The following is a 25,866-nucleotide window of genomic DNA, read 5'->3' on the forward strand; positions in this document are numbered from 1 at the left end:
TCTGTACTTTTACAATCAATAAAAATCATTGATGAAAAAAAAAAAAAAACTATGTAGGTGAGAGTGAGGAGTTTAAATTGAATTCTGAAGGATTGGCAGTGTGTGTGTGTGTGTGTGTGTGTGTGTGTGTGTGTGTGTGTGTGTGGGGGGTCTTCGAAGAATGTACAGCCTGGCAGCTGCATTTAGGGGATATTAAAGTGTAGTGAAGTGGATGAGGGTGAGACCATTGGTTGGGGCTATGCTTTAAGCTTCGGAAAGCATCATTCTCCTGAGCTTGAGCCTGATATGCAATGCCATCTATTTTTGTAACAAGCCACTGGAGAGGGATCTGGCCAAATGCAGCTCATGAGCAATAGGACGTCCATGTCATAAATCCGGTAATCGGTACTTTACTGGGACAGCTCTACATTGGAAGAACTGTCCCGGCATGTGAATAATTGTGCAGAATAAATGTTTGCAGATAGAAATATATAGAATTCTTTTTTTATTATTTAACTAGACTTTTGTGAACAACTATCTACTACTTTCTTTATGGTTACAGGAGAAACCATAGATTATTAAACAGGAATATCAGTTTAATAATAATAAATGTGCCGCAATGCTAAATGTTGTGCTGTATAAGCACCGAACACAGAAAGAGCGCTACAGTATATAAATAAAATGATTATTATAAAGAAATAAAAGAGCAGTACTAATAAGAAACAGCGTAGTCCCCTTTATGACCTGTTTTCTTATGTTCTAATCTAGAGAGAAATAATTATGTCCTTTTGTCGCACCTCTCCGTCTGCGTTTCCTGTGTGCTCTAGTCCACTTTGTTAAAGGAACAGTCCAAGGCAGGGATTTTCAAAAAGCCCTTTTTCTTTTTTTCACTGGCTTTCATAGCTAATTAAAGAGACGGTTGCTAAGAGATGATCAGAAGCATCACTGCAAGACTAATGCACCTTCAATGGGTTTTTTTTTCTACCTTTAACATCTAGGTTCTGGATCAGAGTTAGAGGCTCGCACTACTTCTGCCAGGTATAATGGCCACTCTTCAACATTCTGCAACGCCTCCAGCCAGGCACAGGCGACCTGGAGACGAGGCACCTAAAGATAAACTGAAATGGACAAAGGGACATGACCCTGGCCAGCAGACAATGCTGGGGAAGGCACACGAGTTTTTCCGGATCTGTGATATTGAAGATAGAGGCTTCATCGCACGTCGTGATATGCAGGTAAGAGCAGCCATTATATTGTTAGAGTTAATGAGTCCTAGTACTGGAGATAAGTTTCCTAAAGTATAAAAAAAAAATCTTATTATCTCTTTCACATCGCAATGCTGGGTCCAACCTGGCATCTCGATACCAGGTCCGACCCGGCATCTCGATACCAGGTCCGACCCAGCACCGACCCTGGTCTGGCACTTTCACATTAAACCCGATTCACCGATTATACAGAGGGTGACCCAGGTTTAACCTTTCTTATAACCTGGGTCGAATTGCCGGGTTGGTTGACCCAGGTTATAAGCTTTGGTACTTTCACACCGTGCCCCGACCCGGGTTGACATGTCCCCAACCCAGCAATAACCCAGGCCCGAGGTGTGGTGTAAAATGGGGCATTATTTATATGAAATTTTTGGGTAGCATATCATCTATTTATCTAAACTTTTTTCCTTGTGTGCAGGGGTGCCACTTGCTTCAATGTCTCAGACATGGGGCATGGTGTCACGGAGGGGTGTGGCCTTACATGAGGGGCGTGGCCTTGGGGGGGGGGGGGCAAAACTCCAGAAGTTGTGGGCTGCCCCCAGAGATTGTTGTGGCTGCAGTGACAGTTTCTACACAGTAAGAAGATCCGAGCCCATGCCAATGCACAGGACTTGCCACTGTTGTCCCCCCCCCCTCGGTGGATAACACCTGGGTTAAACCCAGGTGCGACATGCACCCCCTTAACCTCCTTGTGCCTTCTGATGCCACAGCTAGTGTACATTATTTTTATGTTATTGTTTATTATTTATTTTAGAATGCCTCTGCTGTTATTATTCCCCTTCAAACCTGCTAGGAGGTTTAGACATTAATCGATTTTTTTACCCTTTCTTTTTTACTGGAGTCCTTTATCCTCTATTATGGGATAACTTGTGTGTGTAGTAGATGAGGATTTAATAATAATAATAATAATAATAATAATAATAATAATAATAATAATAAAAAAGTAAAAAACGAAATAAATATAAATACTGTTTTGGGGTTATATTCACTAGAGAGGAAAAGTTTGTAACACTTTTCAGAAAAATGGGAAAATTCAGAATTTGCATGCAGTCATTTTAACATGCTCATATCTTCGGCTATAAGTTAGAAAAAAAAACATAAATTGCCTACTCCTTAAATGTGTATTATCTATTGTACATACAAGACATACAATAAATAGTATATACAATATAGCAGGGGTGGCCAAACCTGTCCCAAATGCTCTGTTCCTGGACTTCCCTGGTAATGTATGATTGCCATCACCAGGTAGGCATGTATGAGTATAGGCCAGTAGTAGTCAGTTTATGTAGATCTACGATGCTGGAAATAGCAGTGAAATAGTTTTCTTCATGTAATGAACAGTAATACCGCTTTCACACAGCGGTGGCTGAAGAACCCAGCAATTACCTGGCATTTAAAGCGCCGGGTTATTCGGCAGCTCGCTGTCAGACCCCCCCCCCCCTAAAATACAGACCAGGAGATTTGCTCTTACACAGGTTTTTCGGCTGTGTAAAAGGGTCACCCTGGATCTTAAACTCCGGGTCTCCGACCCTGGTCATTTGCAGGGTCTTAGACCCGTAATTTAAGATCCAGACTGACATTTTTCACACAGAAAAAGGACCCGTGTATTTCATGAAATTCCCGGGTGGAACTGCTTCACCCGGGAATAACATTTTCTGTGTGAAAGGGGTATAAGCTTGATATTTCATACACCTTCCTAAAATAAAATAAACCTAGAACTTTGTTCATTTTGGCTTTAAAAGGACTGTATTTAAAACAAATAACATTTGGTACTTATACATATGTTTTTAAACATAAACATGTTACTTGTACATTTTTCATTTAACATTTTTAAATATTCTAGTAAATTTGGTTGTCTTTGTGAATTTCACAAATAATGCAGAACTATGACAGACTATGGAACAATTCTATGTATATCTATAGCAGGAGGCCCAGCACTGTTTTTAAAAATATTTAACCCCTGGAGCTGGAGAAATAATACCAGCCATGGAGAAAACTATCGCTTGAAATTGGATATTGATCAATAATATTCTTAAGAAACCATTGGCTTTTCAGCTGTTATTTGGTCAACTACTGACAGAAATATATAGTAGCTCTTGACATGGAATGATTAAAGTCTCTTAAGTGAATGTAATGCTGTGTACACACAGGGGAGATATATTGCTCAGTTTCTCCTGTTCATCAGCGACCAGAGATGGTCACTGATGAAAAAGAAAAAGAAACTGCCCGGGGGAGCCCGGCAGTGGTAATCAGCTTGTCGCAGGAGCATGTTCCTGCGACCAGCGATCACCACAGGGGCAAAAACGGGAGCGCGCACCCGGCGATATATCGCCAGTGCACACTCCCATTGCGGGTAATATGGTCGCTCAGCGACCATATTTCCAGCGATTTTGGACAAAATCGCCCCCGTGTGTACGCACCTTTATTGTTCATGACTCATTAGCTACAATAGCATCACATGTCTGAGTTACCAGACTCTTTAAGATCAGGCTGATTAGATAGGTGTATGTTATTTACTTTGGCTCTATAAAATGGTCTGTATATTCCTAAGCCCGTCACTGTGTTATTGAAGCGTCACAGTGAGCTCTGTGTGAATCGCTAGTGCCTGGTGTCTTTTTTGTGACTTTCCATTAAATATTAGTAAAATGAAGAGAAAATGGCTCACAGGTAGCTGTTGCTGATTAAATTGATATGTGGCATGTCTATATGCAATGAGTGACTGTTGCTGTATCCAGGGCCGCCAAGAGGGGGGGGGGGGGGGGAGCGGGTACTAATTACCCAGGCATGGGCTTGCTGGAACCCTGGTCCGAACCCCCTCCGTCTCCGTCCCTCCCAGGCAGCAACACACACCTCCACAGCATGTGCTGTGCTGACAGTAGGCTCAGTATGAGCGTCTCACTGACAGCGTGAGAGCTCATGCTGAGCATGCTGTCAGCACAGCAAATGCTGCAGGTGTTTGCTGCTGCTGAGGGGGGGGGGGGGTTCAATAACACCCCCACCCCCACTCTATTTTAGAGTATTTTTTCATCATCCTAAACATTTTGGGGGCGTGGCCTAATCACAGGAGGCGGTCACACCTCCCACTATTAGGCCACATCCCCACAATTTTACCTGGGCCCGGCATACCTCTCGGCGGCGCTGACTGTATCTGCTTAAGATTTGGAACATTACAGTAGTAACACAGCATTTCATATGCAGATAAATTTATATAAATTTCATATATAGAGTCACTAGTAGGCTGTTTAACACAATTAGATGTACATGGACACATCCGTAGCTTGTGCTGCTTCCTATCCTAGCATCTAATCCTGTACAGCTGATTACAGTGGTGCATGCAGGGGGGGTTTCTAAGTTCCCAGAAAGCTGAGGGTCCCCTATTTCCATGGGTACAAGAATTTTAAAAATCAGCCCTTGGGAACCGGAGATATCTGACTTCAAAGCAGTGGTCCCCATCCAAGCCTGTTAATTGCTCTTCCCAGTCAGATATTTCAGGTTCTGTCTGACTTGGAGTTTTTCTAAGGGTATATTCCAAAAGCTATGACTCTCCCCCTTTGATGGACACTAGCAGCTTGTCTCTACTGTTCCCAGAACCAGAGATATCAGCCTTCCAGCTGCTGATTACTGCTCCAGCTCCACACACCTGGTATGTAGTTTTAAATACTCGTGGGCAGATTGCGCTGCCTCCTGAACTCTGATCCCCTAGTCCCCAATAACATTTGGTAGGTGGGATTTTCTAGTTTTTAAATCTAAGAAATCTGTTTCCAGGAACTGGAGATATCTGCAGTCAAGCAAGCTGTCCTCCCACCAGAAAATTATGAATAATAAGCCCACTCCACTATACACCCCTCCTCTGCGTATTAAAAATCCTCTATCACCCTGGAAGTTGTGTATCAGGGCCCCTTCATTCAGCCCAATACCCCCTTCTCCCACCCCATCTCCCACCATATGTGCAGTAAAGGGGTAATTAGTGGAAATTACTGATCCAGGGCCTACATGCTGAGCAGTTGATATAATACCCCCTACCACCCGCGGGACATCAAAGCTTCCCCCACCCCTACCGCTGGAGGATCGGTAGGAGTCCCAATACATTGCTATGCCCAGGGGTCTACATTGCTGTTGATGCCCCTGTATGTATATATGTGTATGTATACATATATATATTTTATTATTATTTATATACATTTGGTCTATCTATAATGCTTTAACTAACCCGGCATATACTGGGTCACCTAAGTGTCCATCTCCGTGCTTTGCTCCGCCCCTTTGGAAACCCCCTTCTGAAAATCCTGCGTTTGCCCCTGACTCTGCATCCCAGCATCTAGTCCTGAATAGCCAGTACTCCCCTACAATCCACGTTAATTGTTGTCCTCATACCTACAATACTAATGTTCAGTCCCAGCACTGTCCCATCTGTATTTCTAGTCTTGGCGATAAAAGAGCATGAGGAAGAACCATCAGACCTCCTAGCTTTTGCACTAGTTCTCCAGACCCTAAACCTGTAACACAGCCTAGTCCGGATTCACAACCTTACACATCCCTGACAGTAACTGGTGAAGCACATTAAATAATTAGAAATCACTGCATTAAGAAAACATCATCTATATATTGTCTTTAGAGGCTTCATGGTGAGCTCCCGTTCAGCTTTGAGGAATTGGAGAAGGTATTTGATACTCTGGATTCTGATGGCAATGGTTATCTGACTTTGGAAGAATTTTCGACAGGATTTAGTAAGTTCTCATTGTTTGTTGTGTTTTAACAGAAGATTTGGGAAAGATTGAAAAACAATATTTATATAGTATATACAGTAATGCTGCCCATACACTTATGCGATCGGATTCAATGCGACATCGAAGCACGATGTCCATCGAACACGTTCACATCTTGTGGTGCAAAAAGTGCCCCCTTTCAGCACCCGATGTCACATGCCATCTTGAGATGGTACATCGGGTGCTGCAAGAGGGTGGGCAGAGGGCGGCGTAGCACTAGAAGTAACGCCAGCGGGCGGCGGGGGTCAGCAGTGGGGGCAGAATTTTTTAAAACACTGGGCAGCCCTCTGATAGGCTGAGAGAGTTCAGCCTATCAGAGGGCTGCCCAGTGTTTTAAATACTTCTGCCGCCACACTGACTCCCACCACCCGCTAGCAATACTTCTAGCGCTATGCTACAATGTCGCCCTCTCCCACGCCGCCAGCAGTCCATTCGGCCCCCTCTCCTCAAACCCCATGCCGCTGAAAGTTCCCTCTGCCCCCCACCCGCAGATTGCATTCAAACGATTGCATGTGGTTAAAAACCACATGCGATCGCTCCTGCAATTGGCTCCTAAAAATCTTATGGCCTTCTTGGCACCCCAGAAAGGTGGACAAATCCCCCAACCCCCCCATCAGCTGCCCATTTAGAGAACACAAGTGGGCCGACTGAGGGAGACCAGATGATGTCCTCGTAGCCCTGCCCCCGCTATACTGTGCCTGTTTTACAGCACTGTAAAGTGGGGGAGAGCCACAATGAAGCGACTGTGTGGTCACGCCCCAGATCGTCCGACCGTCCTTCTGGCCACACTCAGTGATTGACAGTCTGCTGCCATCTGGGGGGCAGGGAGGGGGTTGCAACCCTTTTACATTTTTGAAAAGTACAGGAGATCACAGGTTCAAACCACAAGGGAAAGGGAAAACAAATGGTTCCGAGTTTAGATAGCTTTGTGCTTCCTCTGAATGATCACAGAGTTTGGCCTGATGCCTGGTACAGATGTCTTCAGACTTTTTTTTCAATGATCTTGCACTAAAATAATCCTAACAAAAGTCTACCTTCTGAAACATTTAGGTCAGTTTCTGCATGGAGAAGACATCCCAACAAATGACGCCCCTGACGGTGGAGAGCTTGCTGAGCAGCTTGAGTTTGAAAACACCTATTCAACCAAATGGGAAGAAAGTGCCCAGGAAGTCCAAGAAGAGGATGACAACACCCAGTTCTACAACCTGATTGACAGCTTAGGCGCTAACAGGGTCTTAGAGGAGTAAGTGCAACATCATCACTTTGGTATATACTACATTACTGCAAACCGCGCAGGTGACGCAGCGTCCTACTTGTGGTCCAGTGCCATAAGAGCAGATGCCCATAGAATATTTCATCCAAATCTTAAAATGTAATTACTGGTGAAGTTCAGTAACTAATGCTAGAGCATAGTATATCTCTACCTAACTCCTCTTTTCATGGCTGTCTGTAGGCATAGGCTAACTTGGACTGGTAGCTGGACTTAGGAGCTGGCATGGGGAGAAACTGTCACTAACCTTCAATACAGGCAGATGATGAAAGCCGCTCAGTGTGTATGCACTGAGCGGCTTTCCCCTCAGCGATGAACGCTATCATCGCTGTCCATACACGCTGGGCATAGTCGCCCAGTGTGTATGGTGGGATATTCTAGTGAGCCATCATACTATTCTCCCCAAAAAAGCTACAGTAGTACCCACCAGTAGACCAGTAGGTTTACCAATGGTTTGATGTCTGGTACCTCTTAATGTCTTTAGATCAGGCATGTCCAAACTATGGCCCTCCTAGCTGTTGTGAAACGACACATCCCAGCATGCCTTGCAATAGTTTTAGCATTCCCTAAGAGCAAAACTGTTGCAAGGCATGATGGGACTTGTAGTTTCACAACAGCTGAAGGGACATAATTTGGACATGTCTGCTTCAGATAATTACTGTAGGGGGGGGGGGGGGGGGGGGTGAGTGATCTAGAACCCATTTAAGTAGACAACTAATAAGTATCAATCATTTCATGTTTGCGCTTTGTTTGAAACACCGGTGACACAGTAGCAGTTACTTAATATATTTGTTTCATTATAATAAAAAATATTAAGTGACAGACCAAATGATTATTGCCATAGCTAATTTCAACAGACTGTCATCTGCTGTAAAAATGCATTTTCGAGGCTTGACATAATTAAACAGTGGATAATGGTTATAGCCTACAGCCTGATTGTAATTAAATATGAAACTATTAACACTTTTATGTTTATTATAAGACTGGATAATTTGGGTACTTGAGTAATTATGCAAAGTCTAATGATACAATGGAAATTGCTAAATTAAACAGACATTTTTAATTGCAAAGAATATTTACAGGAGTTGTTTTCAGAAGCTGTGCACAAAGGGGTCTTTGTAGAAGAGGCAGAATCTGCTTGGCAGGGAACAGGGGGCGGGACATGTTTTGTTCTGAATAAATGTAATCTCACCTGTTCTACAGCCTTGTTCTGTAACCCCAGGATCTAAATGATAGATCTACACAGTCAGATAGACAGTCAATAGGTCGACTTTTAAAGGGTCAACATGATTTTTTCACAATTTTTATCTATTTTTGGACTTTTTCATACTTCACCATCCATGTTGGCATAGAGGGAGAAGCATGGTGAGTGGAGCAAGCCATGCGAGGTTACGCTTTACACTAATTGAAGGTCCATGTTGACAGGTGTTGACATTGACACCCCAAAAAATTGAAAAACTCACATTAACCTTTTGAATGTCGACCTATTGCATATCTAGACACTGTAGATCTATCAATCCACGGGTTGGGATCATTTGGTCTACAGCATGATGGTCGACATGGGAAAAGGTCAACATGGTTCTAGATCGACAGGTCATTAGTTCGACATGTCGACCTTTCCCCAAGTTGACCTAATGGTGTCGACCTAATGACTGTCTACCATCATGCTGTAGACCAAATGACCACATCCCCAATCCACAACCGTTTGCCCCAGGATCCAGATTATGGGGAGCCCCACGATTTGGATTTTAAGGGCCTAAAGAACCAACGTTCAGGAGACCTCATTTATTGAGTTCCTAACACTAGGTTTAAGTCCTGGGCTCAGGTCCTCACCAAGTCGGTAAAGGACAACCATTCCAAGGTAACAGGGTCAGATTAAGGTCCACATGGGCTGAAAAAGATCAAGGCCTTTTGTGAGAAAATTAGGAGGTGTGGCTAATGATGCAGGGGTGTGGCTAGTGACATACGGTTATAAACCCTCCCTACAGGCTAAGCCTCAATGTCTCCCAAAATACATAAAAGTACAAAAAATGCATCACTTTGTGAGGAAATGAGAAGTATAATTCTAATTTCTATGATTTATAAGAACTATGTGGCCAACTGCACAGTTACCCCTCATCAAGTTGTCAACCAACCAGCTCATACATCAATTTGTAGGGTGTGCAGCAGTGTTCCCTCTAAGCTGTGCGCGTGTGCGCGCGCACACAACTTGACGAGCGTGCGCACAGACATTACAACAGAGCGCACAAAGCAGCAGTGGTCCGTTTTTGCAGTTGTGGACTCAATTAATGTGCGTTTCACCCATTAAATGCATTGTGTGCTGTGTTTTGAATGTTCAAATGTTTAATATCATTTTGAAGTAAAGCTAACACAAATGCTGAACGTCATTTTCCAGTTATATATAAGTGACGCACAAAAATTGAAATTTCCTTCCAAAGTTGCACAGCCAAAATTTTTTGCCGCACACAGCCTTCGTAAAATTAGAGGGAACATTGGTGTGCAGTCCAAGCACCCCCCCTCCCCCCCCTCCCCCATATACTAAATTGTTCTATTATTGGCTTCTATAAGATTGAGGACAAACAAAAGTCTATCAAAAGGTAGAATATGAGTTATAACTCTTTCCTGACTTCTAGTTTTTGTCCACATATGATACCCTTGTTCTCTGTCGCAGAGAGAATAACATTAAGCGGTTGTGGATGGAGATACGGAAGGATGAGCCCCACCTGCTACCAAGCTTCGAAGAATTTCTCACCAGAGTTTTTTCTCAACTTCAAGAAGCAAATGAGGAGAAGAATGAGATGGAATGTGCTCTCAAGAAGTCAGTACAACTTATTATTTATTTCATGTTATCCTATATAATAAAAGGCTAACTAACAGTCAAGAATGTGACCTAGAGGGGGGGTTTCCAAATGCAGTCCACATTCTCCCAATCTACAGAACATAGGCGCATGTGCGGGACTGTGGGTGAGTGGTAGAAGAACCTAGTAACAACCCAGGACATTAATTTAAACCTTTCCTTTTATACAAAGGATACTAAATGGAATATGGTATTAATATCTAATAGTGTGTACACATGGTAAGATTTGGCTTCCGATGTTCCCGATATAGTGAACATCGGAAATCATATCGCATGCAAATCGCATGCTTTTTTAGGGCTTGCGAGCCTGATGCGCTGCCAATGCGCGCTCCCGTGTGAGCGCAAATCGGCAGCCAGATAGAGAGGGCAGGCAACACTATATAGTGCAGATATGCACTATATAGTGTAAATTGTGCCCCTCTAGCATGCAGTGAGATGCGAGTCCTGATGCGAGGCCGTGTGTACACACCTTTACACTATAGATGGTATATAGTATTGTCCGTCAAACATTTAAATAATATAAATAACTGTTGAGGAATAGGCCAAATAAATAAATACACAAACATAATGGAACCAGTACTGCACTTTTTAAGCTCACATTCTCCCACCTGATACCCCTTTCACACCAGAAATGCAGAGACAAACCCAGGAATTACGTTTCCGGGACAAGCAGGGACATTCCCGGGTTGGGACCCATTCACACATGCTTTTGAAGCAGGGACAACCCGGGTCGGCACCTTTCACACTGAACCCGGGATGCCCCTGCATTTCTATGAGAATAGCATTGAAAATGGCCTTTTTTAGGCTCACATTAGATTATTGATTATTAATAATTAAGACACAAAACATTTGTAGTGTTTCAGCCTCTGTTTACTTGTGTAAAACAAATTAATAGGCATATGAAAGCATCTTCCCCTCTAATGATTAATAGCTCTTTCACCTCCTCATTTGTCCAAGACATGGCACACATTGCAGGCTTTCATGGGTTAAAATGTACTTCTGGGGTTTGTGGTGCTACAGAACATGCACAGTGTCTCCCTGCACGCTGTATGCTGTCTCTGGGCGTGTCTGCGAGTGTCCACCACAACAGGAAGTTGCCCTGCTAGCAAATCAGCACTAGCAGAGGCAACACGGGAAGCAGGGACATGTCCCTGCACCTTTCACACCAGCCAGTAACCCTGGAAGGACCCGGAAGCAACCCTGCTACCTAGCAGGGTTGAATTGCCGGCAAATTAACCTGGGAATTTGTCCCTGGAACCTTACACACCAGAGCTAGTCCCGGGTTGTTCCCGGACTCAACCCGGGAATTTAGGCTGGTGTGAAAGGGGTATTATGGTGAAGCTTTTGTCTCTTCTTCCTGGCAGCTGCTCTCTGGTCCAGTGCACTGATTAAGGACTCAGTTCCGCACACAGCAAACTTCGTAGAAGACTCTGCTACCACTGTGCATGTGCAGCAGCTCCGCTCTGTCCCTTATATTGCATAATGCTGCGGCAGCTCTAGTAATTGTAATATAGATCATTGGTATTGTCAAGATTTTAATCACTTGCCAAGAGGTGGGGGGTTTCTGGCCAACTGGAAATACCCCCTGCATTTACCTCTGTGTATGGTTATAAACTTTTGTAGTGTAGGGTTCTCTAATGGAACAATGGGATACGGTCACTATGACAAGCATTAGGTCGACACCTCTAGGTCAACATACATTAAGGTTGACATGACTGAAGGTCGACATGCAGGAAGGTTAATATAACTGAATGTCGACATGGGTTAGGTCGACACAAACATTAGGTCGACATGGGGAAGGTCCACAGTCAAAAGGTCAACAAGGGGTTTTTCACTTATTCTTTAAGCCGACATGTGCCGACAGGCGGTATTTCATGCTTTACCATCTACTAGGGCGAGGTGGTATAAGAAAATAGTGTGCCCGAAGCATGGCGAGCGCAGTACATGCGTTTCACTGTCCATGTTGACTGTGTCGAAATTTGTGACAAAAAAGTGAAAAACCCCATGTCGACTTAATGTTTGTGTCGACCTAACCTATGTCCACTGTCAGACATGTCGACTTTCCTGCATGTCGACCTTCAGTCATGTCAACCTAGTTGCTGTCTGCCCAATGATCCATACCCAAAACAATTGTGGTACAGCACACTTTTTTTCACTAAAAAGTATTTATAGTGACTGGTACTTTTATGATCTTATTTAATGTTTGATCCGTATCCAGAATACACACATGATGTTAGATAACGGATGACGGGCAAAGCATACAAAATAAATGGCAGTTATTATCTTCCTGTAGAATCTGTCCATAACTGTTTAGACACTGCACAAGACAAGCTTGTATTCTCCCCTACTTGGTTCCTTTCAGCATGTGTTTGATTATATGTTATGTACTGTTGTCATGCTATGTGCAGTTTCCCCCTGTAAGTATGCCCTCATTTCTCTCCGACAGGAAAATCGCCACATATGACACTGAAATACAGAACTTGTACGAAGAGATGGAGCAGCAGATAAAGACGGAGAAAGAACAGTTTGTCTTGCAAGTAGGTTCGTGTTCCGCAGTGAGCATGCTCATGGATTACTCAGTCAGCTGGAGATGTATTAACCCCTTCAGTGGTGTTTTTTTTTGGGGGGGGGGGAGCGCTCCCCACTGGGCAAGTTTTTTATGTGGAACGCTCCCTTAAAAAAACCCATCACTACCTCCCTGGGTCGGGCAGCGCCGCTGCACTGTCAATCAGCGGCTGCCCGGACCTGAGCCCCCGCACTGCGTACCTGTCCCTGGCAGCCGGCTTGTCATAAGCCGTCGTCGGGGACTTCAATACAAAACCCAGAGGGGAGGCGGGAGGAGGAGGCGGCGCCGCAGAGGGGAGGGAGCCGGGTAGCGCGAAGCTGCCTGAGTTCAGTGATTGAACTCAGCAGCACTGCCCAGCTGTAAACAGTGGTAATCCCAAGAATTTTCCGGGCTTGCCAGACTGGGCACTGAGGCACAGCCCGGAAAATTCTCGTGATTGACAATGAAGTGGTTAAGCCAGTGGTTCTTAACCTCGGTCCTCAAGGACCCCAAAAGCCATGTACACGCGGCAGCGATGTTTGCTGAAATCACTGGCAATATGGTCGCTGGTGACCATATTTCCAGTGATGGGAGTGTGCTCCGGCGTTCTAATCGCTTGCTCCTGCGACCAGATTATTACCTCTGTGGCACCGCCAGCAGAGGTTCCCTTTCATCAGCGACCATCTCTGGTTGCTCATGATAAGGAGACACTGAGCAATATATCTCCGCCGTGTGTACGCACCTTAACAGTTGTTGTTTTCCAGGTCTCCACACAGAATCACAGGTGAGATAATTAGTTCCACCTATGATCTTTTAAAATGCGTCATTGAATAATCAGTGCACCTGCCAGGTGACCTGGAAAACGTGCACTGTTGGGGGTCCTTGAGGACTGAGTTGATAACCACTGCCTTATAGTCCCTGGACTGTACTGGCAGGAAAACTCTGCACCAAGTGCATTCTGTATACCGTTAGGATAGGGGCTTGCTGATTGGTTGCTACTTCTTCATTGGACCCTTTCTCCACTCTATACATTCCTTCGCTCAGTGCGAATTTGTTTGCTCCGGTGTCTGTTACATAGGACTTCACAGTTAGGAGCATTTTTATGAAAGATTGACATGGTCTAAAGGTAGACACAAGCCATGGGGATGACATGAAAAGGGTTGACTTGAATAAGGGCGAAATGCGGTTTTTATGGTTTTTGGTATTTATGTTGACCGTGTGTACCACATCCCTTTGAATGGATGGCTTTGCTGGCCATGCAAAGATGGCGGCGCGCTACGGTGCTGCGGCTCTGGGACCACGGAGAGAGGGGAGAATAAGCGAACATCGCGTATGAGAGACAGTTTTTTCCATATGGCAATTACTGATTTTAATTTAAAATTGTTAATTGTTTCTTTTTGTGTCCTAGAATGTAATTTCGTTGTTGTTCAATTTTATATTGTTTGACAATGATTATCGGTACTTGTTTCCTAGAACGGCCGCACCGATGTTGATCGGGTCGGTCGCATCGTAACGATCGCATCGACGCGATGGTCCCGATTTTTACATTGATTGAAATGTGAATAGGGTCCCTGGGACCCTATTTTACATTGGATTCAATGTAAAATTCTCCCCAGACCCCAATTTTAACCTCCTCAACGGCACCCCACGATTGATGCCAACCCGAAGTGTGGCGAGCGTATCGAGCCCGTGAGGGGCGGCGGTACATGTCCTCCGACCTTTTCATACCCCTACTATCCACGTCGGCGTGGAGTTGAGAATATAAAGTGTGGCAAGCGCAGCAAGCCACCGATCCCGAAGCGTGGCGAGCCCGAAGCGTGGCGAGCGCAGTGCGAGGGGACGCGTATAACTTCACAGGTATACGCGTCCCCTCGCGGGGCTCGCCACGCTTCGGGCTCGCCACGCTTCGGGATCGGTGGCTTGCTGCGCTTGCCACACTTTATATTCTCAACTCCACGCCGACGTGGATAGTAGGGGTATGAAAAGGTCGGAGGAAACGAACCGCCGTCCCTCGCGGGCTCGCTACGCTCGCCACGCTTCGGGTTGACGTCAATCGTGGGGTGACGATTACAATGGGGGGGAGGGGGCATATACAATGAGAAATGGGCCATATTGGCCCATTTCCCATTTTTTCCCCGATTACAATGTTAAAAATATTTTAACATTGAACCCTATGGCAAAAATCGGGTGCATTGCGTCGGTCGCGTCGCGTGCCATGTTAATGCACCCGACCGACGCGATGGACCCGATTTTTCCTTTGCCGGCTAAATGGACCTGATTTCAAAGTTAAGTTAAGGTACACGATTACCCCCGATTGTGGCCGTTCTAGGAAACAAGTACCCTATTATCTCTTATCTCTTCAGGCACGGTGCCTCGCTGTACTCAGCCCACTACTATTATAATCTCACTCTATGCCAACTTGGATAATAAACTATGGCCTAGCCAGAAAGGAATTTCATGACATATATGCTAGATTTATTAATATTCTAGATACTCTGACTGTTTGTAAAGGCCCCCATACACTATGCCATCAGTTCTCAAACTGTGGGTCCTGACCCCAAAGTGGGTCCCGACCTGCTCAGCATGGGGTCGTGACTCCATATTGCTGACCATCAGGCTGATGACTTTTCTCATCTCAGTCAGTGAGTCTGAAAAATCTGTTGAATTGTCTGTTATTTTAGACTCCTCCCATTAGTTTGTGCCTCCACAATGCTGCCATGTATGTGCTGTCTAATGACTACCCATGTGACGTAATGGCCTTCTACACTAACCTGCTGGGGTCCTGTCATTAAATTTATTGTCTGATGGGGTCCCAGAGCAAATAGTTTGAGGTCCTCTGCACTATGCAATTTGGTCCCGATTTCACCTGATTCAGATGGGCAGTGAAATCGGGCCAAATTGCACGTTTAGACACCCAGTCCGACCCGATGCGCGGTCCCGTGCGCATCGGATCGGAGTCGGGAGGTCGGACTAGCTGCACATAAGATTTGCTAAACCTCACCATTAGAGGTGGTGGACCCTGTTCCCCGTCACTTTAACACCTGCCAGTGTGTATGGGCCTTAAGCCGTCATGGGCTTTTAACTAGTAGTTATAAAAAAAAAAAAAAAAAAAAAATAAGAATTGTGAATATTTTCATTAGAAATCATACTGTATCCTATAAACACAATTACTGTTTAATGCAGCTGAACAATAGTGTACAGTAGGACTGAGAGTTAATGGAGAGTTAATGGAACACTGGGTGCCTTTTGCTAAACAGGAAATGCAACTTAATTGAGTCTTTGCAGAAAAATATACTTTAGTAGAAAGAACAGTGACTCAATAGATAATCTCTTCTAACCGTTGCTAGCGGTAATGATTTTTCTCTTGATGTTTGAGCAGTGGATGAACAATGGGAGAAAAATCTATCATGCGTTTCAGATTGTCATCAGAAAGAGAATTGCACTTATATCTACAGAAATCATAAATGTTACTGTATAGTATAAACAATTGACTTTATAGTGTAACCTTTCTGAACCTGTGCTATTAGTGTGTGTTGGGGCTATAAACATCAGTGTATCGCCACATGTAAATATGTTTCTATTATACTGTATGTCTATTCTATTGTATACATCTATTCTACTTTCTTTACAATGTACAAACCAAAATTCATCCAGATAAATTGTGCACAAAAAAAGCACCACCTCAGCGGCGTAACTATAATTTGGGCGCCCCCCCGCCGATAATAAAGCACTCCCCCCCCCCCACCACCCTGGCCGCCCATGTCCCCCGCATATTTACCTGTATTCGCTGCACTGGTCCCGGCTCCCCTCCTGGCTTCATTCTGATGCTATGAAACACGGACCATCACAAAATGTCCGCCCCCATACAGCAGACAGTTTCAGAGAACAGTCTGCTATATGGGGGCAGACATTTTACGATAGCCCGTTGCAAATAGCATCAGAATGAAGTCAGGGGAGCCGGGACAACCACAGCGAATATAGGTAAAGCTGCGGGGGATGGGGCATTACAATAGCACCGCAGCCCCCGGCGCCCGCACTTACCCAGCGGCTCCCCACGACTGCGGGGCCTGCGGTGCTGTAGTTACGCCACTGCACCACCTGTATATATACACAAACCCTACTTAATTTGTCTAATTACAGTATTACTTACTACCAATTAGCCACCCTCACTTTCCGATGAAGCTCTATCCACCCATTCTTGACAGGTTTCATCAAATTTGGCCTGGAGAGCAGAGGAGTAGCTAGGTGACATTGTGCCCGGAGCAGCAGTATGTTTCGGCGCCCCGCCCTTCCCATTAATTTTCCTTCTTATAGTAATGCACCTTACACATGATGCCACACAAATTTTAATGCCCATTATAGAATATGCCACACCGTAGTGCTCATTACACATTTTGACCTACACCGTAATGCCTAGTAGATATTATGCCACATACCATAATGCTTAAGTAACTGCATGCCACACGCCGTAATGCACATTGCACATGAGGGAGCACAAGAGGGAGAAAAAGAGAAGAGAGAGTGAGGGAGAGAGGGAGGGGAAAAAGAGGAGAGCGAGGAAGCGCAGGGGAGAGAGGAAGGTAAAAAAAAAGGACAGCAAGGGAGAGCAGGGCATAGAGAGTAAGGGAGCACATGAGAGAGAGGAGGGAGGGGATCAGGAGAGGAGAAAGAGGGGGTGGGTTGGGGGGGGGGGATGGGGGTGGAGGAGCACTGGGGAGAAGGAGAGAGAGAGAGCAGAGGAGTGCAGGAAAGGGAGGGGGACCATGGGGGATGGGGGATGACTGGAGAGACAGGGAGGAGGGGGAAAGAAAAGAGAGGCAAATGGGAAAGCCAGGCTGTACTTCCTAATTTTCCATTTCCACAGCACTGCTCCGCCCCTCTGCCTGAAAGTATAAGTTATTCACCAAGGGATGTCCTTACCAGCGCCTGAGAAGTCCCACTCCTTGCTGCTGCTGCCGTGTCTCCTGCTCTCACACTGCAGGGCCTCTGTTCTCCCGTGTACAGGAGCCGTCGCCGTTCCTACTCTCCCACATAGATGCAGCGCCGCCGGGACTCCTGCTCCTCTCGTACATAGATGCAGCATCCAGGTCTCTGCTCCTCTGCATGCAGGTGCCGCCACTGGTCCTTCTTCTCTGCACACAGGCGCCGCTTGTCCTTCCAGTGACACATGCAGGATTTTGAAAGGGGTAAATAAGTGGTTACAGAACCAATAATAACTGCCCCCACCCCCATAGATAGCTAGAATAACCCCTCATAGAAGGCATAGCCCCTCCATAGTTAGACATCATAGCCCCCCATAGTCAGCATAGCCCCACATAGTCAACACAGCCCCCCATACACACCATAGCTAGTCCCACATCGTCATCATAGCCCCACCACAGTTAGACAGCAGAAATCCCCATGTAGACAGCACAGCCCCCATACATAGCACAGCCCCTAATGCACACCATAGCCCCACCATAGTTAGATAGCAGAACCCCCCATAGTCGGAAGAGCCCTCATATAGACAGCACAGCCTCCCCATACACAGCACAGCCCCCCATACACACCATTGCCCCACCATAGTTAGACAACAGAACCCCCCATAGACAGCATAGCCCCACATAGACAGCAGAACCCCCCCCCCATAGTCAGAACAGCCCTCCCATAGACAGCACAGCCCCCCATACACAGCACAGCCCCACCATAGTTAGACAGCACTAACCCCCCCCCCCCACACACACACACCATAATCAGCATAGCCCCTCAGACAGAACACCCCCCAATCGGAGACCGCCTCAAGCACAGTCCCACCTCCCCCCTAGGCAGCAGACATCACAAGGATCCTCTCCAGCCCTCCACTGTTCCACACACACAGTCTGCAGACTTTGCAGGCACAAGCCTGGCCAGTGTGCAGATTCAATCATCCCAGAACCACTGGCAGCCCCTGCCCCCCTACTTACTTTGTAAATAGAGTAGCCCTGGTGCCCATGTGCTCCTCCGTAGGTCTCTCCCCTCTCAGGCTGTATGTTATGTCGTCATCGTCAGCCTGAGGAGCTGCTCCCCCTGCCTGCCAGCGGCTGCATCTACATGTCACACAGAGAGGCAGACAGCAGCCGCAGCAGCAGGGAGGCAGAGCCGGGAGACGGGACGGAGACAGAGGCTCTGCGCCTCTGCTATAGATTGCCGGGCGGCATCCAGAGGGTGGACCGGCGGGCAGCAAGTGTAGCGCCACGCTACTCCTCTGCGCCCGGAGCACACGCTCCACCGGCTCCACCCTCGCTACGCCCCTGCTGGAGAGACACAGGAGCTACATCTAATGCCCAAATTGCATTGCCCGTTATTAAAGGCAAAACATTTCACGTAACCAGGCCTAGGCGACCTGAACTGATTTCCATAGGACCGAGACCCCAGGTGACATTTAATGGGATGCGATTTTTAGTAAGGCTCTGAAATTGCACATTATCGCATTTTCCGAAATCGGGATTTAAAAAAAAAATCGACTATTTAACAGAATGCAAATTTGTGGCTGAAAAGTGCGATATGGTTCGATATCGTGCGCTTTTTAGTCATGAAAATATGCAAATTTTAGCGATGAAAATGTGTGGATGTGTGATTTTGGTGACATTGTACTGTGTTTTTTGTAAAAAAAAAAAACGGCCCCGGGGTCAAAGAATTTCAAAAAATCATGGGGCAAAGCAATTAGGGGTCCCCTTGATTTTTTAAAACCAGCCCCAGGCTCAAGGGGTGGTCCTGGATCCCAAAAGACGGGGACAAAATGAGTAGGAGTCCCCCTTATTTCAAGAGCCAGCACTGGGCCCAACCAGCCAGCAGGGTAATGCCAGAGGGGAGACTTTTCATACAAGTCCCCTGGCCAAAAACTTCATCCACTTGACTGGTCAGCCTGGGCAGGTATCCTGGGGAAGTGGGGACCCCCTAATGAAGGGGTCCCTCTCCAGAATTTACCTAGCCAGGCTGAAGCCCAGGGCTGTCCCTGGTGCCCCACAAACTTCAGCCCGGTGCCTACCGCACAGGTGGGCACTGGGCTGATGTTTGTGTAAAAAAAAAAACTATTGTGTATTGTTGTGGAACCACAAGTCCCAGAAAGCCTACACCGCATGCAGGGACTTGGAGAACCACAATCCCAGCATGTGGGGCATTAAAGGGCCCTCTGGTACTTGAAGCTCCACAACAGTACAAATAGTGGGCTTGTTATGCTCAGGAGGGGGGACCCCATGCCGTATTTTTTTTTTTTTTTTTACATATTTTACTTTTGCACATTTTTTGTGCAGAACCATGCACAGATCACACTGTGCATGGGTCTGTGAAAATTGTCTGTCAGAACTTGGTCTGTTTGTGATGCGATTTTTGGTAACGTTTTTCCAAAATCGCATCTATTAAATATGCGCGTTGTATACTTTTCAAAGTGAAAACATCTGGATGCGAATTAAGGTGTGGTAAAACATCGTCAGGTCAGAACGTGCGATTTTCGCAGCAAAAGGTTCGATTTTTACCACAATTTGCATCCTATTAAGTTGGTGATTTCAGAAAAACGTGCGCATTCGGCCATTTTTTGACTAAAAATAGCAAAAGTCGAGATGTCTCATCCCATTAAATGTCAACCCCCAACTGCTTCAACCAACTGTTACCGAAGGATCAATCGTGTCATTAGTCCCTGCCTCCTCATGGGAAAATGATACGATCCGCACATATTTGCATAGGAACGGGGCTAAAATTCCGCACTGTTAATATAATTGTGTCATTAGACCACACCCCTTCCTGATGGGCTGCAGATTGAAAGTAAATATCTTCACCATTCTGCCCCCTTCATTAGGAAGTGGATGTGATGTGGGAGGATTGCACAATGCAGTGTGCGGCGGACTACTCGAAAAGGGGGCAGTGCGTTAACGAAAAAGCTTCGTAATCAACAATTAGCACCGATTACTTTCTTTTATTCCTGGTTTTCAGAATTGTCTGGATACCAAGCAGAGATATTTAGCAAATCTAAGGTGCCCATACACTGCGATCCCCCCTTGAGCTGCCCGGGACCTTCTGATATATCGCATGCAATTTATCACCCGCCAGGCTTGGCTAGGATACATCGCATCCTAGCCAAGCCTGTCCGAGAGATTGCTTCTGCAGCTGGTGTGACTCGCAGGCTCCGGTGAGATGTGCACGGATTGCGCATCATATTGGACCTCTGTCATTCACCTGCAATTTGGGCTCTTTTCCTGCAATTGATTGCTGCAATAGCAGGAAAAGAGCCCAAATTACAGGTGAATTGTCTTTCTCCAAGAGAAAGAAAGAGAGTAGATAGATATATATACCAGCCAGGGCCGGTGCAAGGCACCGGAGCGCCCCAGGCGAGTCGGGGTGGGGGTGCCCCGGTGCCGGGGGAGGGGGGGGGTACCTGTCCTGCGGCGCTGTGTATTTAAAGCTGGCGGCGGCGGCAGAAAGGGGTCCCTGCAGTCAACGAGCGCTATCCGCCGGGCTATGTGGAAGCGCTTCTGTTGTGAAAACACTGGCCGCACGGCGCACGCTGATTGGCTGAATCTCAGCCAATCAGCGTGCGGACAGTGTTTTTACAACAGAAGCGCTTCCGCATAGCCCGGCGGATAGCGCTCGTTATTTCTTATTGACTGCAGGGACCCCTCGCTGCCTCCGCCGCCAGCTTTAAATACACAGCGCCGCAGGACAGGTACCCCCGCGGCACGGGGGGCAAAATGCCGCCCTCCAGTGGCCGGCGCCCTAGGCAAATGCCTAGATTTGCCTAGTGGTGGCGCCGGCCCTGATACCAGTTTCTATCATTTTACAGGATTTATTTAAGAAATACAAGGTAGATACTTTAGGATTGATGCATCAAGCAGAGTGGCCAAGTTCCACATATCAACCAATAAGCATTAACCTATCATTTTGTAGAATAACGTGGACCATTTCTCCACTCTAAAGACCCCCATCCACTAGTCCGATTTGGCCACTTTTTACCCGATTCCGACAGATCGGGTCAAGAATTTCGGTCAAAGTGGCCTAATAGGATGTGTGTGACACCAGATATGATCTGATGTGCCATCCTGTGCTCATCAAATCGGACTCCCAGCAGCGGAGAATGGGATCGCATGCAATATATTGCATGCAGAAGGACTGCATGTGGCTCAAAGGGTTACCGGCTGCAACTTTTCCAGGGTATGGGGCCTTTAGAGCAGCTCTAGACTAGAGATGAGCAGTTCAGATTTATTTGGTTCTTTTTGAAAAACAAGCGCAAGATTGGATTTATCTTATTGGCTATCCAAAAACATGTGATCCGGAGAGCCAGTAAGGTGCCGTTTTCAGATACGAGCACAACTGAGTAAATCCAAAACAATCATCTCTACTTGGTACTGTACATCCGTTCCATCTCTGTACACTTTAACTATCTCCAAGCCATGATAAATCTCCCCTTATGGTTAAATTCTCTCCACTTTATCTTTCTCCAAGATTTGATCAAATCTTCTCCCAAGAACTTCAAAATATCCTGTACATTTCTAAAGTGTTATTTTAGTGATGTTTTAGTATAGCCAATATGCATAAGACATAAATTAATTTCTAACTGTCTATATCACGCCTAGGACACTGAGAAGTATCAGACACGCAGCCATGAGCTGGAGGAAAGACTGACTAACAAGGAGCAGGAGCTTAAGCATCTTGCACAGAAGCAGAAAAGGGTATGTACAGTATAGCTAGTTATCATCCCAAATCATTTTAATGTCATGTCGTCAAATCAAACTAACCACATATTCATCCTTAAAAACAACCATTATGAAGTTTGAGCCAATGGCCCTTATTCAGATCTGACCGCAGTACAAATTTGTTCCCAAAATGGGCAAATCCATGTGCACTGCAGGTGGGGCAGATGTAACATATGCAGAGAGAGTATTTACCCTGCACAGAAACAAAATAACTCACATAAATCTAACTCTCTCTGCACATGTTACATCTGCCTCACCTGCAGTGCAGCATGGTTTTGCCCATTTTGAGAACAAATTTGTCTTGCAAACAGATCTGAATAAGGGCCAATACACAGCTTATCATGCATGTGCGAACATTCGATAATCGCTCTGGGTGCACATTCACAGCCGTGCACTTGGGTCTGAATGACCCCCCTTATGTCAAGCTACACCCCCATTGTGCCGATCTTGCTGCTCCACCAGAAAATCAGCCGCTATGCTTTCATATGCAGTACTCCTATCATTTGTTATGTTCTAATTGGTGCGATTTCGGAGGCATTGAGGATTCTCGAAAAAAAATCTCTTTGATGTAGCCAAGGATTTAGTTAGAGACATAATGAGTATCTTTGGGTCTTTTAGCTTTTTTGTGTTTATGCAATTCCCACTGTTCTTCTTTTCATTTAGCACTTTATAACAAGTGCATTTAGCTAAAATGAACGGGCTTTTCAAGTCTAAAATAAACCCCAAACAATCACGGTAACAGCAATTTAGGCCAGTTACGTAATCCCTACACAACCGATCATCATAGACTTGAACTAAGGTATTAGCAAAATATAATGCAATCAGTTTTTGTTTGTTCTTGGTATTATTCCACTGTTGGTCAGCCGTTGTCGGTTCCTGTTGTTTGAGGGCGACTCAGACCGAATGTGCCCCCAGTCCCGATGGTGGGGGGGTCTCTTGACGTCAGCGCCCGCCCCCATTTCGCCCACCTCCACAACAAGGGGACGAAAAATCATTCGATGGTGACCGACTATCGAATGTATTTTTTCCTCTTATGTGCTAGTGCGGGGATTCCCTCGGCAAGGGGGGGGGGGGGGGATGTGTTTGGCGGCACAATCAAAGGATCGACACAAGCAAAATATTGTCATGAAAATGGTCAACATGATTTTTATTTTATTTTTTTAAACTGACTCGTTCATAAAAATCCGAGTGGGCATAGACCAGGGATGGGGAAGCTTTGGGCCTCCTGATGTTGTTGAACTACACATCCCAGCATACCCTGCAACACTGGGCAAATAGCAAAACTGTAGCAGGGCATGCTGGGATGTATAGTTTAACAACTGCTGGAGGGCCAAAGGTTTCCCATCCCTGGCACAGAGGGAGAATTAATGGTGCCCGAAGCATGGTGAGCTCAGTGATCCATGTCTATGTTGACTTAGACACCAAAAAAAAAAAAAAAAGTGTTGACCCATTTCCATGTCAATCTGTTTCTTGTGTTGACCCTTTGACACTGTCAATCTAATGCATGTTGACATTTTTTCATGCGTTGACCTTTTGACTGTCAACCAAGACACTGCTGACCTAATGTCTCTGCTGTACAACGTGCATGCTTACCATGTTACAGATCACAGCACCATCTCCTGGGAGGTCTGAGTAAAACGTTTAATATATATCTGTGTAGGTACTGTACATGTTCAGACATGTTTCAGCCTAGAGCCATAATTCTGGTTGGCTCACAAGGATGCGGAATTCGCAGCCTTGTGCGTCCACCAGTTGCTGCCCCCTCTTTATCTCTTCGCCAGGCTTAATACATCTGCCTGAATGTATTGTGTTCCTCCCAACTGCCTCTGACAGTCCCTTTTTTTGGTCAATGTCCTGCTGTCCCACTCGCGGGCAGTGCTGAGCATGTCATCAGTGGCACAAAGCCACGCCCCCATATATAGAGGCCATGCCCCCTTTTCAGACGTGCAGCAGAGTCCCGATTAGGACATCCATAATGTTGGGAAGTATGTTATTGGATAAGTGTGACTGGCATATGTAGTAATAACACTGCTCACCACTATGCTCTCCTTTGTATATGACACTTCATTACATTAATATAATGTGTACAAATAGGGTAATGTTCAGTAGCTTTGCAAATTCTGCTTAAACTGTGTAGACAAATGATTATGCTACCTGTGCATTATTGAGTGGCCAATGCTACTGTCTTACAGCATCGGATATGCATATGACTGAACATATAAATGTAAACGGTTGTGTCTTTTCTACATATATTCGGGATGTAAATACACCCAATGCCTCATGAGCCCTGGGATGTCTTCCAATAATCCTCTATTAGAGAGACCATATACTGTAGTCTCCCAAAAATGCAGGACAGTCTCCTGAAGATCACATACCTGCCATAAGAGTTGTTATGGATGAAATGCAAATCACGTTATCAACTGCTATCCACCTCAGTAGGGGCGGGGATGTGATAACATGTGACAGTATATCATCACACCAATGATGGTGTCTTCCAATGATGATGTCATTATTCTTCTTGCTTGATGGTGAAATGCGTCATCCATCACTGCCCATCTCCTCTTTCATGGAAGCAAAGTATCAAAACTAAGCAAGTATTCTGAAAAAAAAGAAAAACACGAACCAAACATTTTGTGGCCTATACAGTACTTATGGATTTTTGGGGTGCCGGATGACTGCCCGACAGTCAAGATCCCGACAGTCAGTATACAGACATTGGAATCCAGACTGTTCAAATGACCGACAATCAGGATCCCACTGACAGGGGCTATTCTCCCTCGCGACGGTCCACAACCTTCATAGAGGGTTCCCTGTCGGAGTACCATTGATCAGGATTCCAATGTCGGTATACAGACCATCGGAATACCAACCGTTAGACACTCATACCGTGATTCCCCGATATTAAGACACTGTCTCATTTTTTTTTTTGGAACAAAAAACACCATAGGGCTTATTTTCAGGGTAAGGCTTATTTTTATTTACATTGCCCCTCAGTCCTGCTTTTATCAACATCATGACCCTCAGTCCTGCTTTTATCAACATTATGCCCCCTCAGTCCTGCCCCTCCGCTCCCGCCTGTGTACCATACAGACGTCGCTCAGTCTTGGATGGTGCGTGGTGACGTTACATGCGCAATGCATCCCTGGGACTCCTGAGCAGAGGCTTCTATGGTACCAGGGCATCCATTTCATGTGGGGTGGGGAAGGGGGGTAGCGGGGGCGGAGCTGCAAGCATTGTACTTTAGCGCAGGGAAAATGGGCATTTAGCTAGGGCTTATTTTTGGGGTAGGGCTTATTTTGGACCGTGTCCACAAATAAGGGTAGGGCTTATTTTCGGGGCAGGGCTTATTATCAGGGAAACACGGTAGCACACCCGGGTTTTTATGGGAGGGCAGACAACCATTCATACACTGAAAATAAATTTATGTTTAACCACCTAGGAAGTGCAATAAATTAGGCTTTACCCTAATCCTTATAGCGG

General features: G+C 45.8%; 1 protein-coding gene across 1 annotated transcript in view; it reads left to right on the forward strand.

The window, feature by feature from the left end:
• Positions 1–982: 982 nt before the first annotated feature.
• CRACR2A (calcium release activated channel regulator 2A) overlaps positions 983–25,866 on the forward strand; it is a 142,749-nt gene continuing 117,865 nt past the window's right edge. The window contains exons 1-6 of the mRNA XM_083181633.1: positions 983–1,214; positions 5,860–5,971; positions 7,061–7,253; positions 9,952–10,098; positions 12,584–12,674; positions 22,267–22,362. Of these exons, the coding sequence (XP_083037759.1) occupies positions 1,023–1,214; positions 5,860–5,971; positions 7,061–7,253; positions 9,952–10,098; positions 12,584–12,674; positions 22,267–22,362 (831 nt within the window). The 5' untranslated portion in view covers positions 983–1,022. The remainder of the gene's footprint in view (positions 1,215–5,859; positions 5,972–7,060; positions 7,254–9,951; positions 10,099–12,583; positions 12,675–22,266; positions 22,363–25,866) is intronic.

This window comes from Crinia signifera, chromosome 4, assembly GCF_055691185.1.
Source record: "Crinia signifera chromosome 4, ASM5569118v1, whole genome shotgun sequence".
In the NCBI taxonomy this organism is placed as follows: domain Eukaryota; kingdom Metazoa; phylum Chordata; class Amphibia; order Anura; family Myobatrachidae; genus Crinia; species Crinia signifera.